We start from the raw sequence: 19,057 nt of genomic DNA, 5'->3' as shown, positions 1-19,057 counted from the left end.
GTAGCTGCAACAGAAGCCATATGGCCCACAAAGTCTGAAAATTTACTATTTGGCCTCTTACAGAAAGTTTGCTAAAATCTGGCTCAGAGTCCAGTAAAGGACATCAACATGTAAACTTAAAATCAGAGGTGTTGTAAGATGATGTGACATGAGATCCCACAGCCTGAGAAAATCAAAGGTGACTTCACAGAGATGATGACACTTGAGCTGAATCTTTACAAGAGGTTGGAGTTTTGCAGTGAGGGAAAGACATACTAGATAAAGGTAACAGCTTACACACTGAGAGAGGAGAGAAGAGAAAACGTATGGTGGATCTGAGGGGATGAGAAGTTTTGTGTACACAGAGCTACAACTAGGCTTGCATGCTAATTTCCTCCTCCTTGACATCAAATGAAACTACAACAGCCCAATTACACAAGACCCTGAATGATTCAATACTGAATATAAACATTTTTCTTTTAATCTCAAAAACTGTGGTAAGCTACTGAAAGTTTTTAAGCTACTGAGTGCTGTCTTCCTTCTGAAACACAAGAAGGGAAGTGACTGGAAGAGGAGACATTAGTTTTCATGGCAACTCCCTCTGAGGCTGGTGCTGAAGTAAGGGTGTCTGAGGACAAAAAGTGTCAAGTCCAAAGTTCTCAGCTAGCAGGGTGAAATCCTGAGGGTTTAATCTCTAAGGCGAGGTCATCTTCTGATCATGAGAATAATGGCAGAAGGTACCCAGTCACCAAAAGAGCTGCTGAGTAAACTGGGCAAAGGGAGCCTGGCACACGTAAGAGACACATGGAGGTGCCCCACGGGCGCCCCGATTAGGAGACACGAATCTCCAGTAGCACTGATTCAACCATGATTTGACTTTTCCCTAACTGGTTCATGAGTACAGACGCAGATGAACAAACAGGTTAAGAGTTAAGGATGGACATAGCAGGCGTGATGAGAGGGGACTTGAGAATGTTAAGTCTTCCTTCACTGTAACAGCTCTTCCCAATGTGAGATAATTTTTAATGACACAACTATAGCTATGTCTTCACTTACTACTTTATCATAAGAAGTCTCTAAATTTGAGTCTATCACTGAATAACATAATTTGAGAAAAGTACTCTGATAAAGAAAATAATGTAGCGAAGAAACAGCAGAGGGAGAGAGCGCAATGTGCCCTCATCAAACAACAAAACCTAAAAGGGGAGATAATTTTCTATAAAACACCAGGATTCTAAGATGATCAATTAAATTAAATCCATGAGAACAATGCATTCACCAAAGATAAATCACATACCTGTTTTGCTTCTGTAGGTTTTTTCTCTGGTGTTCGAATCTTATTAATTTCAGGTCCAGGATTATTTGTATCACTTTTACCTAAGGAAATATTTTAAAGCTGTTATACACTGTCTCCAGTAGATGTCACAAATTCCAATGACTATTCAATATTAGACAGAGAGTAGGATATTTTAAACATTTTTTCACCCATTATTGAGTATTACTACTTTGGTTTTGTTCTTAAAATTTTGGAGTTGCAATTTCTCAGCAAGAAAGAAAGTTTATAAATAAAGCAAATTTCTTTGACAAGGCAAAAACTCAGTAAGGGATAACCTTAAAACAAATAATCCAAAAGATAACTGCCCATTCTCTAGGAGTTTACAGCCTCATTTTTGTAGACTAGACTTAGAAAAGGCCTTGGTGTTCCTGCCTATGTATGGCTTAATACTTTGGCCACTTACAAATGCAATTAAGCAAAAATCCAAATAATCTGTCTATTTTATTTAGTAAAGGAATCTAAGATCCCCTGGAGGAAGGCATGCCAACCCACTCCAGTATTCCTGCCTGGAGAATCCCATGCACAGAGAAGCCTGGTGGGGTACAGTCCATGGGGTCGCAAAGAGCTGGAAATGACTGAAGCAACTTAGCACACATGCACGCAAAGGAATCTAAACTAAATAAAGATATTCTGAAAAGAATGCAGTTCTATTTTCAAAAGTAATAGATATCAAACTAAATATAAGTGGATGATAAATAATAAAGGAAGCATATTAAGGTTAAAAAAATCACAATTATAATAGACAAATAACGCTAGTTCATGCATGTGAAAGGCTTTTAATCTATAAGAACTAACTACTGGATATTCTAAACCTCTTGAAAGAATCCTTAATTTGAGTTCTTCCTTGAAAACATTCTTTTAAGAATGCCACTGGAACTCTGTGCCAAAAATAGCCTTACTACTAAACCTCAGAAATGAAAACTACAACGCCCAAGATGAAAATACACCAGATGGAGTGAGCAGATTAGACATTGCAGAAGAAAAACAGTGAACCTGAAGGCATTAGCAGTAGAAACAATGCTTGATGAAACACAAAAAGAAAAAAGAATTTTTTTAAAAATGAAAAGGGCATTATCACAGTGGAAGTGATAAACAGATTCAAGGGATTAGACCTGACAGAGTGTTTGAAGAACTATGGACGGAGGTTCATGACATTGTACAGGGGGCAGGGATCAAGACCATCCCACATGAACTGTGGGAAAATTTTAGCTCAGTTCAGTCGCTCAATCGTGTCTGCTCTTTGCGACCCCATGAACCGCACACAGCACGCCAGGCCTCCTTGTCCATCACCAACTCCCAGAGTTTACCCAAACTCATGTCCATTGAGTCAGTGATGCCATCCAACCATCTCATCCTCTGTCATCCCCTTTTCCTCCCGCCTTCAATCTTTCCCAGCATCAGGGTCTTTTCAAATGAGTCAGCTCTTCGCATCAGGTGGCCAAAGTATTGGAGTTTCAGCTTCAACATCAGTCCTTCGAGAAGCCTAATAAATCTATGCCCCAACCAGTAATGCTGAAGAAGCTGAACGGTTCTATGAAGACCTATGAGACCTTCTAGAACTAAAACCCAAAAAAGATGTCCTTTTCATTATAGGTGATTGGAATGCAAAATTAGGAAGTCAAGAAATACCTGGAGTAACATGCAAATTTGGCCTTGGAGTACAGAATGAAGCAGGGCAAAGGTTAATAGAGTTTTGCCAAGAGAATGCACCGGTCATAGCAAACACCCTCTTCCAACAAACACAGGAGAAGACGTCACACATGGAATCACCAGATGGTCAACACCGAAATCAGATTGATTATATTCTTTGCAGCCAAGATGGAGAGGCTCTATACAGTCAGCAAAAGCAAGACTGGGAACTGACTGTGGCTCAGATCATGCACTCCTTATTGCCAAATGCAGGCTTAAATTGAAGAAAGCAGGGAAAACCACTAGACAATTCCAAACCAAATCCCTTATGATTATACAGTGGAAGTGATAAACAAATTCAAGGGATTAGATCTGACAGAGTGCTTGAAGAACTATGGATGGATGACATTGTACAGGACGCAGTGATCAAGACCATCCCCAATAAAAAGAAATGCAAAAAGGCAAAATGGTTGTTTAAGGAGGCCTTACAAATAGCTGAGAAAAGAAGAGACGAGAAAAGCAAAGAAGAAAAGGAAAGATATACCCATTTGAATGCAGTTTCTTTTTTTTTTATTTTATTTTTAAACTTTACAATATTGTATTAGTTTTGCCAAATATCGAAATGAATCCGCCACAGGTATACATGTGTTCCCCATCCTGAACCCTCCTCCCTCCCCATACCATCCCTCTGGGTTGTCCCAGTTCACGAGCCCCAAGCATCCAGTATCGTGCATCGAACCTGGACTGGCGACTCGTTTCATACATGATATTATACATGTTTCAATGCCATTCTCCCAAATCTTATGCAAAGAAATAGAGGAAAACAATAGAATGGGGAAGACTAGAGATCTCTTCAAGAAAATCAGGGACACCAAGGGAACATTTCATACAAAGATGGGCTCAATAAAGGACAAAAATGCTATGGACCTAACAGAAGCAGAAGATATTAAGATGAGGTGGCAAGAATACACAGAAGAACTATACAAAAAAACCCAGATAATCACAATGGTGTGGTCACTCACCTAGAGCCAGACATCCTGGAATGTGAAGTCAAGTGGGTCTTAGGAAGCATCACTAAGAACAAAGCTAGTGGAGGTGATGGAATTCCAGTTGAGCGATTTCAAATCCTAAAAGATGATGCTGCGAAAGTGCTGTACTCAATATGCCAGCAAATTTGGAAAACTCAGCAGTGGCCACAGGACTGGAAAAGGTCAGTTTTCATTCCAATCCCAAAGAAAGGAATTGTCAAAGAATGCTCAAACTACCTCACAACTGCACTCATCTCACACACTAGCAAAGTAATGCTCAAAATTCTCCAAGCCAGGCTTCAACAGTATGTGAACCGTGAACTTCCAGATGTTCAAGCTGGATTTAGAAAAGGCAGAGAAACCAGAGATCAAATTGCCAACATCCGCTGGATCATCAAAAAACCAAGAGAGTTCCAGAAAAACATCGACTTCTGCTTTATTGACTATGCCAAAGCCTTTAACTGTGTGGATCACAACAAACTGTAGAAAATTCTTTAAGAGATGCGATTACCAGAGGACCTGACTTGCCTCCTTTGAAGTGTGTATGCAAGTCAAGAAGCAACAGAACTGGGCATGAAACAACGGACTGGTTCCAAATCAGGAAAGGAGTACATCAAGGCTGTATATTGTCATCCTGCTTATTTAACTTATATGCAGAATACATCATGAGAAATGCTGGACTGGATGAAGCACAAGCAGGAATCAAGATTGCTGGGAGAAATATCAATAATCTCAGATATGCAGATGACACTACCCTTATGGCAGAAGGCAAAGAAGAACTAAACAGCCTCTTGATGAAAGTGAAAGAGGAGAGTCAAAAAGTTGGCTTAAAACTCAACATTCAGAAAAGTAAGATCATGGCATCTGGTCCCATCACTTCATCGCAAATAGATGGGGAAACAATGGAAACAGTGACAGACTTTATTTTCTTTGGGGGGGGGGGGGCTCCAAAATCACTGCAGATGGTGATTGCAGCCATGAAATTAAGAGATGCTTGCTCCTTGGAAGAAAAGTTATGACCAACCTAGACAGCATAATAAAAAGCAGAGATATTATTTGCTAACAAAGGTCTGTCTAGTCAAAGTTATGGTTTTTCTTGTAGTCATGTATGGATGTGAAAGTTGGACTATAAAGAAAGCTGAGCACCAAAGAATTGATTCTTTGGAACTGTGGTGTTGGAGAAGACTCTTGAGAGCCCCCTGGACTGCAAGGAGCTCCAACCAGTCAATCCTAAAGGCGATCAGTCCTGGGTGTTCATTGGAAGGACTGATGCTGAAGCTGAAACTCCAATACTTTGGCCACCTCACGCAAAGAGCTGACTCATTTGAAAAGACCCTGATACTGGGATTGACTGAAGGAGGGAGAAGAAGGGGATGACAGAGGATGAGATGGTTGGATGGCATCACCGACTCAATGGACATGAGTTGGAGTAAACTCCGGGAGTTGGTGATGGACAGGGAGGCCTGGCGTGCTGCAGTCTATGGGGTCGCAAAGAGTCAGACACGGCTGATTGACTGAACTGAACTGAACTGAACTGAACTGAATAAATGGGTAGCTGAAATTCCAGAAGAGAAAAAGAGGTGAGACAGAAACAAATTCTAACGAAACAGAAATCAAAGCTTTCCAAATTTGATGAAAACTGTAAACCCACATATCCAAGAAGCTCAACAAACCCCAAACCCAAGAAGCATGGATAAAACTACTCCAAGGAATATTATCCTAATCAAATTACTTAAACTAGTATAAAAAGAAACTCTTAAAAGTAGTTAGAGAAAAAAAGACATGTTATATACAGAAAAACAAAGATAAAGATGACATCAGATTTCTCACTGGAAACAATATAAGCAAGAAAAGGAAAAGATAAAAACTATCAACCAAGATTCTCTACCCTGGAAAAATCTTTCAAAAATGATAGTGAAATAAAAACATTTTCAGACATATAAATGCTGAAAGAAGTCATCACCAACAGGCTTGAAGTACAAGGAGTGTTAAAAGAAGTACTTCAGGCAGAAGAAAACTTATTCAAATAGAAACATGAATATCAAGATTATCAGAAATACAACATGGAGATACAAAAGATTATTTCTCTTATTATTTAAAACACTTTAAAAAGATTCTTGGCTATTTCAATGAAAATAATAACAATGTTTGGGGCTTATAACATATGTAAAAGTAAAATGTATGAAAACAATACTTAAAGGCCAGAAGGGGAAAAACTGAAATATTGTAATGTTCTTTTGCTATACCTGAAGTGATAAAACATAAAACGGAAAGTAAACTGTGGTGAATTAAAGATGAATGCTATTAAGCTTAAAGCAAATACTAAAATAATAAAAAGAGCTAAAGCTAATGATCCAACAAAGGAGATAAAATGGAAACATAAAACATATGCAACTAATTCAAAAGAAGGCAGAATCAAAGGAAAAAGGGAACAAAACCAGACTGGACAAATTTAAGACAGATAGGAAGATGATAAAATAACTCTATCAATAATCACATCAAGTATAAATGTTCTAGATCTGCCAACTAAACAACAGAGATTGTCATATTAGATTTTTTGTAAACTAAAAGAAATACACTTTAAGTATAAAGACACAAACAGATTAAAAACAGAAGTTAAAACAAATACTGTGCTGCTGCTGCTGCTGCTGCTAAGTCACTTCAGTCGTGTCCGACTCTGTGTGACCCCATAGACGGCAGCCCACCAGGCTCCCCCATCCCTGGGATATTCCAGGCAAGAACACTGGAGTGGGTTGCCATTTCCTTCTCCAATGCGTGAAAGTGAAAAGTGAAAGTGAAGTCGTTCAGTCATGTCCGACTGTTGAGACCCCATGGACGGCAGCCTACCAGGCTCCTCCGTCCATGGGATTTTCCAGGCAAGAGTACTGGAGTGGGGTGCCATTGCCTTCTCCGAAATACTGTGCTATCACTTGCCAAAAGAAAGCTGAAGTGTCTGCACTGATCTTCAGCAAAGTAGAGCACAGAGCAAAGAATATTATCAGAGATAAAGAACTCCATTCCATAATGAAAAATGAGTTAATTAATCAAGAGTTGTTGTTGTTCAGTCGCTAAGTCGTGTCTGACTCTTTGTGACCCCATGAACTGTGGCATGCCAGGCTTTCCTGTCCTTCACTATCTCCCTGAGTTTGCTCAAACTCATGTCCAAGAGTATACAATTCTAAATGTTTATGTACCTAACATCAGAAACTTCAAAAATCATCAAGAAAAAATCAAAGGAAAAATAGATAAACACCAAAGGAAAAATATTTGGAGAATTCAACATTCCTCTCTCAATATTCATTTTTAACAGGTAGACAGAAAACCAGCAAAGACAAAGCAGCCTATGAAGCGCCCTGGCCTGCAGCACTGGAGCACTCCACTCTTATCCAATGTGCACGGAGCACTGGAAAGACAGACCGCATCCTGAGCTGTGAAACACATCTCAATAAGCTCAAAAGGATTCAGGTCATGCAAAGTGTGTTACCTTATCACAACTGAATTAAAACTAGAAAGCAGTAAGAGAAAAATACTTAGAAAATCTCTAATAACTCACCTAAATTCACCTTTGTAAATAATCCATGGATCTAATTTTAAGAGAAATCAGAAAGTGTACTGGACTGAATGAAATAAAAATGTAACACTGGGATTCTGCAGGATGCACTACTGGGGAGATACCTGTATCAATCCAGGCCGTCACCTGAACAAAATACGTGCAAGATTTGTAGTTTGAACAAAAACCTTTTTTAAGGCACAAAGTAAGGATCTTAAAGAAGAGAGAGACACTCTGTTCATATATCAGAAAATTAAATATTAAGATGTCAGTTCTCCCCCAAAACTGACCCACAGATTCAACCAATTCTAATCAAAATCCCAGCAGGCTTTCCAGGAGAAACTGATAAGCTGATTCTAAAATGTAGGTGAAAATGCAAAGGACCTGGAATAGAGTCTTCTGAAAAAGAAGAATAAAGTTGGAGGACTCACACTACCTGATTTCAAGACTTTCATAAAGCTATAGCACTCAACAGGAGCATATTTGGCAAAAATAAGCACATGCCCAGCAGAAGACAACACAGCCTTCACACATGTGGTAAACTGACTTTAACAAAGGCACCAGGCGATTTTAACGGAGGAAAGGAGACTGCTCTCAAAAAATGGTGTTAGCTGTTTACAATAGCCAGGACATGGAAGCAACCTAGATGTCCATCAGCAGATGAATGGATAAGAAAGCTGTGGTACATATACACAATGGAGTATTACTCACTTATTAAAAAGAATGCATTTGAATCAGTTCTAATGAGGTGGATGAAACTGGAGCCTATTATACAGAGTGAAGTAAGCCAGAAAGAAAAACACCAGTACAGTATATTAAGGCATATATATGGCATTTAGAAAGGTGATAGCAATGACCCTATATGCAAGACAGCAAAAGAGACAGATGTAGAGAACAGACTGTTGGACTCTGTGGGAGAGGGCGAGGGTGGGATGATTTGAGAGAATAGCACTGAAGCACGTATATTACCATGTGTGAAACAGATCACCAGTCCAGGTTTGATGCATGAGACAGGGTGCTCAGGGCTGGTGCACTGGGATGACCCTGAGGGATGGGATGGAGAGGGAGGTGGGAGGCAGGGTTCAGGATGGGGAACACATGTACACCCATGGCTGATTCATGTTAATGTATGGCAAAAACCACTACAATACTGTAAAGTAATTAGCCCCCAATTAAAATAAATTAATTTTTTAAAAATAAAGAAAAACAAAAAAATGGTGTTAGAACGACTGAGCATACATATATGCAAAACAAAATGATCATAAAGAAAATTTTCAATTCTTACCTCATACCATATATAAAAATTAATTCAAAGTAGACCCTAATAGCAGCTGAAACTATTAAACTTCTAGAAAAAAACACAGAAGGCAAAAAAATTTCAGAAATAATGCCAAAAACATGGCACATAGAAGAAAAAAAAAATGAATAAACTGGACTTCATCAAAAATGGAAACTTCTATTCTTTGAAAGATACTGTTAAGAAAATTAAAAGGCAAGAGACAACCTAGGAGAGAATATTTTCAAAACACACATCTAATTAAAGGTTTTTATCCAGAATGTATAAAGAACTCTTATAACTTAGTAAGACAAGCCAATAAAGAAGTAGACAAAAGATATGAATAGACACTGCATCAAAGACGTACACATAACAAATACGCCCAACGGAGAGATACTCAACATCACTGCTCACCAGGAACGTGCAAAACAATACAGCAATTGGATACTATCAGATATCCATGAGCAAGGGTAAAATTTAAAAAGCTGATGGCACTAAGAACTAAGGAGAACTAAGGAGCAACCAGAAATCTCACACATCGTAGAAATTAAAAATGGTTTTGGTCACTTTAGAAAACAGTATGGCAGTTTGTTACAAAGTTAACAGAAGTGCCAACATAACAGTTCATCCTGGGTATTTACCCAAGAGAAATGAAAATATGTTTGACACATGTTCATGGCAGCTTTACTCATGACAGCCAAAACTCAGAAATAATTAAGGACAGATAAAAACAATTAATGGATAAAGACAGTACAGTTCATCCATACAAGGGACTACTAATCAACAGCAGAAAGGAACAAACAACTGATACAGACAACACAAATCAACCTCAAAAGTTTAAATTAAGCTAAGTGAGCGAGCCCAGACACTATGATTTAATGTACATGACAGACTAAAGACAAAAGTACAGGGACATAAGTCAGAGGAGCAGTCGCCCAGGGCTGGGGCTGGAGGAGGAGACTGACTGCAAAGGAATAAGAGGGTGTCTCTAGGGTAATGTAAAAACTCTGAATGTCGATACTGGTGGTGGTGAACACCTCTATATATGTGTCAAAACACGTCAAATTACATTTTAAAAGGCTGAATTTTACCATGTATAAATTATACCTCAATGAACTAGAGTTTAAAAAATATAGAGGGTAATTTTTCCTTATTTATAAATTCTAGTAGACAAGAGACTAGGATTTACAGAAGAAAAAACTACTGTAAATCAATTATTGCCAGAGTAGTCATTCATGTTTGCTACTAAGTCGCTTCAGTTGTGTCTCTGTGTGACCCCACAGACGGAAGCCCACCAAGCTCTCCCGTCCCTGGGATTCTCCAGGCAAGAATACTGGAGTGGATTGCCATTTCCTTCTCCATGCAAGAAAGTGAAAAGTGCAAGTGAAGTCACTCAGTCATGTCCGACCCTCAGCGACCCCATGGACTTCAGCCTTCCAGGCTCCTCCATCCATGGGATTTTCCAGGCAATAGTACTGGAGTGGGGTGCCATTGCCTTCTCCGAGTCATTTATGTTTAGTATGCTATAAAAATATTTTGCATCAACAAAAATGTTTAACAGGAGAGGGCTTACTGTCTCAGTTTTAAATGATTATCATTTAAAATTATCTAAATACTAACTTTTTTTTCAGAAAATGGATAATATTAATCGTAAGTGACAGGCTTCATGCAAATTATGTATATCTGTGCACATATCTGTGTCTTCTGGAGAGAGGACCCAGGGTTTTTATATTGGATTCCTTCTCAAAGAGGTCTTCTATGAACAAGCTAACAACCATCCTGCTAGAGGAACTTTACATGGTGATACCACTTGGCATGTCATCAACTAATGAGCATGAGAACAATGAAGCAGCTCACCGTTGCGACTTTGCTCATGCTGATCCTTCTCCTGATGCTGATTCTGTGGCTGCCCTATGCTGACAGGTGGGTGGTGCCCAAGGCCATAAGGAATAGGAGACCCACGTCCATGTGTCTGTAAGAGGTTCATGTTGTAGGCCATTGCTGCCTGGTGTGTAATGATTCGAGGATCAACCGCAAACCTGCCCTGGTATCCTGTCCATGGCACCTAGGTTATTACAAGAAACAAAATAATTGCTTTAAGGGCATTTTGGCAGTCAAACTGCTATAGTGCTATTAATTAGGAAAGAGCAAACACACAGAGATGTTAATTCTACCAAACTGAATAACTACAAAACGAATGCTGGTGGTAACAACTGGTAGAATGATGGTTGTATCTTAACTAGCTCTTTGAATCTTTAGTGTGGAAGGGAAAATTGATCATTTCCTGTATACACTAGGTTAGGAAGAAATCAAGGACTTAAAATAGGTATTAACAATTATTTTTTGAGGCATCGAATCATTTTATAGACTTGAATCATTTTCCTTCAATATGAATGTACATATGTAACAGATTACCATGAAAATTGCCTTTTAAAGTCATAACTGTATAGATATATGGTTTAATAAACTTGAATAAAAGAACAGGGAAAAAATTTAAGAAAGAATTCAGTCTAAAGAGTCTCAACCCAAAAAAATATGTATTACTACTCTTTTATATGACTAACCAAATCATTTAAGGTTCATTTACTGTCAGCAAAATTCAAACAGGTCACTAATTTAACTAATGCTTCTGATTAATTAAACTACAGAAACAGAAAATTTCTTTAGGTGTGTCTAAATATATAATTGCTGCATATTAACACAAAAGGAATAAATATGATGACATCTGAGCTACCATCTCTATTATTTGAATCTAACTGTTAAATGCAGACTCTTAGAAATCTTATATAATAAAAGCCTCTGTGACCTAGCGAAATGAAATCTAGATCCTAAGCGACTTACTATTTAAAGCAGATGATGTATAATGTTGCCAGGCTGTCTGGGAAGAAATAACTCAGCTAAAATTCAAAGTCTATGGGGAGTCGACATAAATGAGATACTTCTTATTGACAGTTATCCTCCCTGGCTGCCGTGATTGTGAACTATCATGACCAATACGGCTGAAAAATGCCAGCAGCTATGCATTTTTGCATTTTGGGAGTGTGGACAGGGGTGTCCAAGATCCTTGACAGTGATCACCTCCATTTGAAATTATAGCACTTGTCTTAAATGAAAGAAATATTTTCTAGGCTAAAAATTCCTGAATTTGGAAATATTTGTTTAACAGTAAATTTTTCACTTACCAAAATATTCAAAAATCTTAAAGAAAATAAAAATGAGTTTTACATAAGTTGGAAACCCTCTAAAAATCTAGGCAGTCTTAGAAATGATTTAATAATGTTTTTAAGTACAGGCAGGATTTGCAAGGAAGGCATGGAATTCCTCAGATATGTTTAGATCCAAGGGAGCTAGACTGCTCTGTGCCTTTCTGTCTCCTTCTTAGGGAGCGGTAGTAAATTATAGAAGAATGAAAAGGCAAAAGATAAAATAAAAACATCACTTTACAAAACAAGAGTCCAATTTACTAGCTCTGTTAACTTTTAGCCCAACTTTTCCCAGTAAAAATATTTAAAACAATACAAAGGCTTCTCAATCAAAACATCCAATCTACAGATTTCTTGACAGCCACTGACAATCCAGTAACAAACTGTAAGCAACAATTCACATTTTTGGGGCCATAAGAGCTGCTTTTAAAGAAGCTTACAGGCACTGAAAAGCTGAAAAGAGAGACTGGTAGAACACTATTTGGGTAGGAATTTAGTGAATCCTATTTTATCTCATTCGATAGAGAGTATCTTAAAAACAGCTACTTACAGGTACAGGCACCGACATAACGACATTCCCTCCATAGACAGCAGGTACATAAAGAATACTCGTCCCAGTGTGAGGATCGATTCTTTGAACAGGACTTGGAGATTTCCCCAAATTTGGGTGAGGTCCAAGAGGAGGTGGAGGAGTATATGCTCTGATAGGATTGCCAATAAGCACAGAGGGATTGGGCTGAACTGAAAAACAAATAGAAAAAGGACATAATAGCTCTACATATTGACATAGACAAAAATAATTAAAGTCATCCCACAGCAAAATACATTTCCTAGGTTTGCCATAAGGTATCTTATAATCAAAGAGTTATCAGTGTGGAAGAGTAAAGCATATTAAAAAAACATAATCATTTTACCACATTCACTGAAATTATTTGACTTGAGAGGTACAATGTATTTCTTTTATAAACTTTCTCACAAGGGAAGCCCAAGAATACTGGAGTGGATAGCCTATCCCTTCTCCAGCAGATCTTCCAGACCCAGGAATCCAACCGGGGTCTTCTGCATTGCAGGTGGATTCTTTACCAACTGATCTATCAGGGAAGCCCTTTTATAAACTAGCGTAATTTTAAATGTCTTGCAAGGAGCTGGAGACATGTCTTTCAAAAGAGACAACCATACATATAACACATAAACATGCACATACAGTAAACATTCTTCTAGAGTAGAAAACAAACACAATTCTTCAGAATAAAGTTCTGACCTGCAACTGTTACACAGTCATGTACAAAATGGTTAAGCAATTATTGTTTTAAAAGCATAATTCTGAAATTTTTAAAAAATTTTTTGTGCTTTTTCTTTGATAATTCTGCAACATTTTGAATCAAATAAACTTTATCTTAAAATGTATAAACAAACATTTGTAAGATATCAATGATATATCAATATTATATCAAAACCTTATACTGCACAGGAGGCTTAAATGTTCATCCTCACAACTTCTAGAGCATGTACCTTGGTGCCCATAAAACCACCCCTTGACAGATATGACATATCAAAGCATTCACAAGAACAGTTGTGTTAAATAAAAGTTGGCTGAGTTCCAACTTTTAGAGGGTCTGCGTGTCCCTCTCCCCATGAAATCTGGGATAAATGTCTTACATCACAAAAACAAGTTTTCATAGGACTAATTCTTCCACTTACCAATTCCATCATTCTGGAAATGATCATTCTGGGTATGATGGAGGCTTTTCCCCTTTACAGAAAAACACAAATGTATAATAATTTAAACATACCTAATATGAAAGAACAATAACCATTTTCCTAGTCCCATGCAAAAGAAATGTACAGAACAACAATTAAAATTTAAAGATTGTGAGTCTGTAATTAACAACCCATAGATGCCTCTGAGCTGAGTTTCTGTTTTAAACACTAAGTCATGGTGCTAGGCCTCAAGTTTCCTCAACTTCAAATTAAGGGTACTTAAAATTCTTTTTTCTTTTTAAACGAATTTTTATGTTAAAAGAAATATGCACAAATATGACTGACACCTAAATTCTATTCCTTTGCAGCTTCTCTATCAATTCTCTATGAATTAGATGAGGATGTACAAGCTCTTTTCGAGGGAAACATATCCGTCTTCAACTCTTGAGGATGAGAGCCTTTAAAATGGTGACGTGGACGTAAATACGCTCTGGGTGTGAGATGCTGTGAGTGTGACTCACGGTGGTCTTACATTGTGAGCGTGACTCACAGTGGCCTTACATTGTGAGCGTGACTCACGGTGGCCTTACATTGTGAGCGTGACTCACGGTGGCCTTACATTGTGAGCGTGACTCACGGTGGCCTTACATTGTGAGCGTGACTCACGGTGGCCTTACATTGTGAGCGTGACTCACGGTGGTCTTACATTGTGAGCGTGACTCACGGTGGTCTTATATGGTCTTATATTGTGAGCGTGACTCACGGTGGCCTTACACTGTGAGCGTGACTCGCGGTGGCCTTACACTGTGAGCGTGACTCGCGGTGGCCTTACACTGTGAGCGTGACTCGCGGTGGCCTTACACTGTGAGCGTGACTCGCGGTGGCCTTACACTGTGAGCGTGACTCGCGGTGGCCTTACACTGTGAGCGTGACTCGCGGTGGCCTTACACTGTGAGCGTGACTCGCGGTGGTCTTACACTGTGAGCGTGACTCGCGGTGGTCTTACACTGTGAGCGTGACTCGCGGTGGTCTTACATTGTGAGCGTGACTCGCGGTGGTCTTACATTGTGAGCGTGACTGTGACTCACGGTGGCCTTACATTGTGAGCGTGATTCACGGTGGCCTTACATTGTGAGCGTGACTCACGGTGGTCTTACATTGTGAGCATGACTCACGGTGGCCTTACATTGTGAGCGTGACTCACGGTGGCCTTACATTGTGAGCGTGACTCACGGTGGCCTGACTCACGGTGGTCTTGTGAGCGTGACTCACGGTGGTCTTACATTGTGAGCGTGACTCACGGTGGCCTTACATTGTGAGCGTGACTCACGGTGGTCTTACATTGTGAGCGTGACTCACGGTGGTCTTACATTGTGAGCGTGACTCACGGTGGTCTTACATTGTGAGCGTGACTCATGGTGGTCTTACATTGTGAGCGTGACTCATGGTGGCCTTACACTGTACAATTTACTGAGTGAACAGGAAAGTACACAGTGTCATAATCTGCTTAAAATAATGTACAAGTTTTCTAGAATGTAATGTGGCAGTGCATGTCAAAAGCATCAGAAATGTGCATACACTTTAACACAGTGATCGCACTGGTAGGGATCTAAATGGCCATCAATAGAAAATTTAATAAAATAAGCAATGGCAGATTCATACAGTGGCATTAAAAATGATGACTCTGGGGCAGAAATAACATTTGAAGAAACAATGGCTGTGCGTGTCTAGACTTTAAAACTTGTTTTTTCTCTTTCCATGGGCTGAACTGAACATACTAAGCCACTGTATAGCACAAGTAAGCACACTATACAACTCACCCTTCAGCCACATGAATTTTTTATTTTGTATATTACACCTGAAAACTCAAGTAGGGGTAATGTCTACAGCAAGAAGAAAAGTTCATTCTTGACTAGAGCAAAGGTCAGTGATGCCTCATTTATCTCCCTATCAGTTAGCACTTTAAATACCCAGATCATCCAGCTGGTTAGAGATGGGTATGCAAGGGCAGCTAAGCTCTAACTCTTAAAAAGTTAAAACAAAAACAAAAACAGTCCAGGAAGAATCACAGTTGGTTCATTAACCAGAGAAGGTTCACAGTAACTGTCATTAGCTATAAAAACAAACAAACAAAAACAAAAAACGAGCTTCTGAGGAAGAGAGAAGTGAAAAGAAAAGCAGGCAGAAGAAAGGAGAGCAAGTGAGCACAAGGAGCGCACAGCAAGGACGGCAGCACAGCGGGAAGATGAGAAGCACAGGCAGTTAGAAGTGAGAACAGGAGCAGCCGCAGGCAGACGCTCGGCAGAAGAAAGGAGAGCCAGTGGCACAGAGTTAAGATTGGTCCAAGAGGTTAACAAACTGTTCAGATTTCTTAGCCGGTAAACCCGTCAACCAGGGGCAACTGTGTAGCACGTGGAGAAACCACAGCAGTGTAGTCAGTGTGGGAAGCAGAGCAGTCCCCCACAGATATGTCCACCTCAATCCCTGGCCCCATGTTATGGGGCAAAGGGGACTCTGCAGATGTAACTAAAGACAATACAGGAAGATTATCCTGGATTATCTGGGGAGACCCAATCTAATCACATGAGCCTTAAAACAAGGGAAATCTCTCCAGCTGGAGTCAGAGATGCGGTAGAAAAGGCAGTAAGGGATGTGGCAGAAGGGGAAGTCAGAGATTCCCAGAGACAGAAGGCTGCATGCACTGCTGACAGCTCTGAGATGCGGGGCCACAGTGGGGAACTGGAGAGAAGTCAGCAGAGGCTAAAAATGGCTCCCAGGTGACAGCCAGCAGAGAGACAGGAACCCCAGTCCTTACAGCCACAAAGACTGGATTCTGCCAACAGCCTGCATGACCTTAGATAAGAGCCCAGCTGACCAACACCTTGATCCTGGCCTCCTGAGGTGCAGAGCCAAGAAACCAACCAAAAGAGCCTGGACATCTGACTCAAAGAAATGTGAGATAGGAAATGCGTGTTGTTTCAAGTCACTTAGTGTGTGCTAACTTGTTACAGCAGCAATAGGAAACCAACACAGAGAGTAATAATAGTCTAGAGTAGACAATACACACCAGCACCGTGGTGCTATGTTGATCACCTGAGTGGAAAAGAAACTTGGAAAGATAACATCCACATCTCAGTGCTGTTGTGATGACTCTGTTGAGGCAGACGATGCATGTAAAGTCTGAAAGGACCTGAATATCTGGGAGTTTATCTGTTTACCTCCTTAATGATTCCCTGAACCTACAACATCTCCTGGCCCAATGAATAGTGCTGAATAAATGGGGGAAAAAAGCAACCTGAGGACTCTCACATTAAAAGACAGCATACTATCTTCAAGCGCACCCGGCACCGGTACTGCTCGCTGCACTTCAGTGTGGTTCAGTGCTGGGAAGCTCGTCCAGCGTATTTAGACCAAGTGTGCAACGGCAGGGCAGTAAGTGTGCGTGGTCTATGCAAAACACACACTGTTTGGTAGCATATGAACAAAATAATAATGCAGCAGTCAGCTGGGACTAACTGTAAAAGTCATTCTATGATGATAATTCCAAACTTTTGTGAATACATCTCAGAAAGTACACATACCTCTGGTAGAAAGATCATAAGTAAATGCAGTTCGTATCATCTATTTTTTGAGGCCTGTTTTTTTTTTAACTCTACCGTTTATTCATTCAATTAATTACTTTTCATTCACTCATTCTTTCATCACTTTCCATTTATTCATTCAACAAATGTCTGTGGGGGCCCACGACATGTCCACCCTGCCTGCTGCTGCTGCTGCTGAGTCACTTCAGTCGTGTCCGACTCCGTGTGACCCCATAGACGGCAGCCCACCAGGCTCCGCCGTCTCTGGGATTTTCCAGGCAAGAACACTGGAGTGGGTTGCCATTTCCTTCTCCAATGCGTGAGAGTGAAAAGGGAAAGGTAGAGGCTAACGGAAGACTAAGACACACACAAGTAGCTGGAGACAGTGAGGAATGCCGCACAAACTACAGTCCAGAAAACAACGCTACAGTCTGCTCAGAAGGTCCATTTCTGAACACTATCCACCCTCTGAATACCTCTCGGAGAGGTACAAATGAACCCTTTCCATTTTAGCAGCTTCTCAACACTGCTCCAGCATGGAGCCTAGGACTAAGCAGACCGAAGACAGGCAAATCAAGTCCTCCATACACACTCTGTAGGCACCTGTGAAACAGACGCTTTCCAACAAATACATGATGCCTGGAGACAGTGAGGCAATGAAAGCTTAGCTAGGACTACCTGCTGCTCCTCACATCTGAAATATTTTGCACCTTCACTAAACCACAGGACCGACATCTCAGTGAGGAGAAAAAAGCGACCTGACTGATAAACAGCTGGAGGCATGCTTTCCTGCCAAAGACGGTCCTGAGGAAGCAGGTCCCAGAGCATGTTCAAGCATCACCCACCCCTGGATGACTTTATCCACATTAAATCTTGCTGTGATTTTAAGTCTTAGCCCAACATTAACAACACTAAGCTTTAACATTTCTTACGCCAAGAACTGTATTAAAAGTTAAACATTAAGGAAACTTGGCGGGGAGGGGAATGACATGGCTTAATGTCATGTTTTCAGAAATAGCATTTTTACTGCAGTGAAGTAAATTCCTCTTCATCAAAAGAGTCTAGCATATGAAATAAATTATCCAAAATTTGTTTCAAAATTCTCCATTGTGTATATGCGGTGGTGGTAGAGTGAGAGAAGTGGGCTGTAGGTGAAACAAAATTAAAGATAAATTGATAGTTAAATGAAGCCAAATGATACGGACTTCCTTATACTATTCTATTTATGTATACGTTTGAAATTTTCTACAATAGAAAGCTAGATTTAAAATAATGATTCCAGTACAAATTCAATCCTCAAAACAATTTAATAGAAATAAAATAAAGTACTGGGGAGTGAAGGGAGAGAGGATGACAAAAGTAACCTTTGGCTCACTGTACCTTAGTTATCTAAAGTCACTATTATTACATATGAACAAGTAATAACTTTAAATAGCCAGGTATATAAACAATTTAGTGAACCACTGTGTTAGTGACAGTAAAATACCAGATGATAACCATTGGATCAATGAAGAAAATTTCCTAAAACGTTAAAAAGAAAAAACTCGGAAAACAGCTACTGTGGCCTTTAATCACACAGTCTTCCTGTTGAAAGAAGAAAGCCACATGGCGCTCTCCTGGACGCATGACAACCTTTATTTACTTATCAGATCCTTACTGAGCGCCCACTCCGTGCGGAGAGGGGCTAGGCGCTAGGTGCCATAAAGAGTACAGAGACTTGGAGTTTTGGCTTCAGGGAGCTTAGAGTTTTAGAAAAGCAAGTGGATTCAATACA

At 39.8% G+C, this 19,057-nt stretch overlaps 1 protein-coding gene across 8 annotated transcripts in view; it reads right to left on the bottom strand.

Annotated features, from left to right (window-relative positions):
• The window catches only part of HELZ (helicase with zinc finger), a 146,310-nt gene that overhangs the window by 24,823 nt on the left and 102,430 nt on the right, over positions 1–19,057 (bottom strand). For all 8 annotated transcript variants that reach the window (XM_070388910.1, XM_070388908.1, XM_070388907.1 and 5 more), the window contains 4 exons: positions 13,703–13,754; positions 12,552–12,742; positions 10,656–10,863; positions 1,277–1,356 (listed from right to left, as the gene is read on the bottom strand). In XM_070388910.1, coding sequence (XP_070245011.1) covers positions 1,277–1,356; positions 10,656–10,863; positions 12,552–12,742; positions 13,703–13,754 — 531 coding nt within the window. The remainder of the gene's footprint in view (positions 1–1,276; positions 1,357–10,655; positions 10,864–12,551; positions 12,743–13,702; positions 13,755–19,057) is intronic.

Source organism: Bos mutus, chromosome 19 (assembly GCF_027580195.1).
Source record: "Bos mutus isolate GX-2022 chromosome 19, NWIPB_WYAK_1.1, whole genome shotgun sequence".
Classification (NCBI taxonomy): domain Eukaryota; kingdom Metazoa; phylum Chordata; class Mammalia; order Artiodactyla; family Bovidae; genus Bos; species Bos mutus.
The sequence above is the reverse complement of the archived record's forward strand: the minus strand, read 5'-3'. Positions and strand labels throughout refer to the sequence as shown.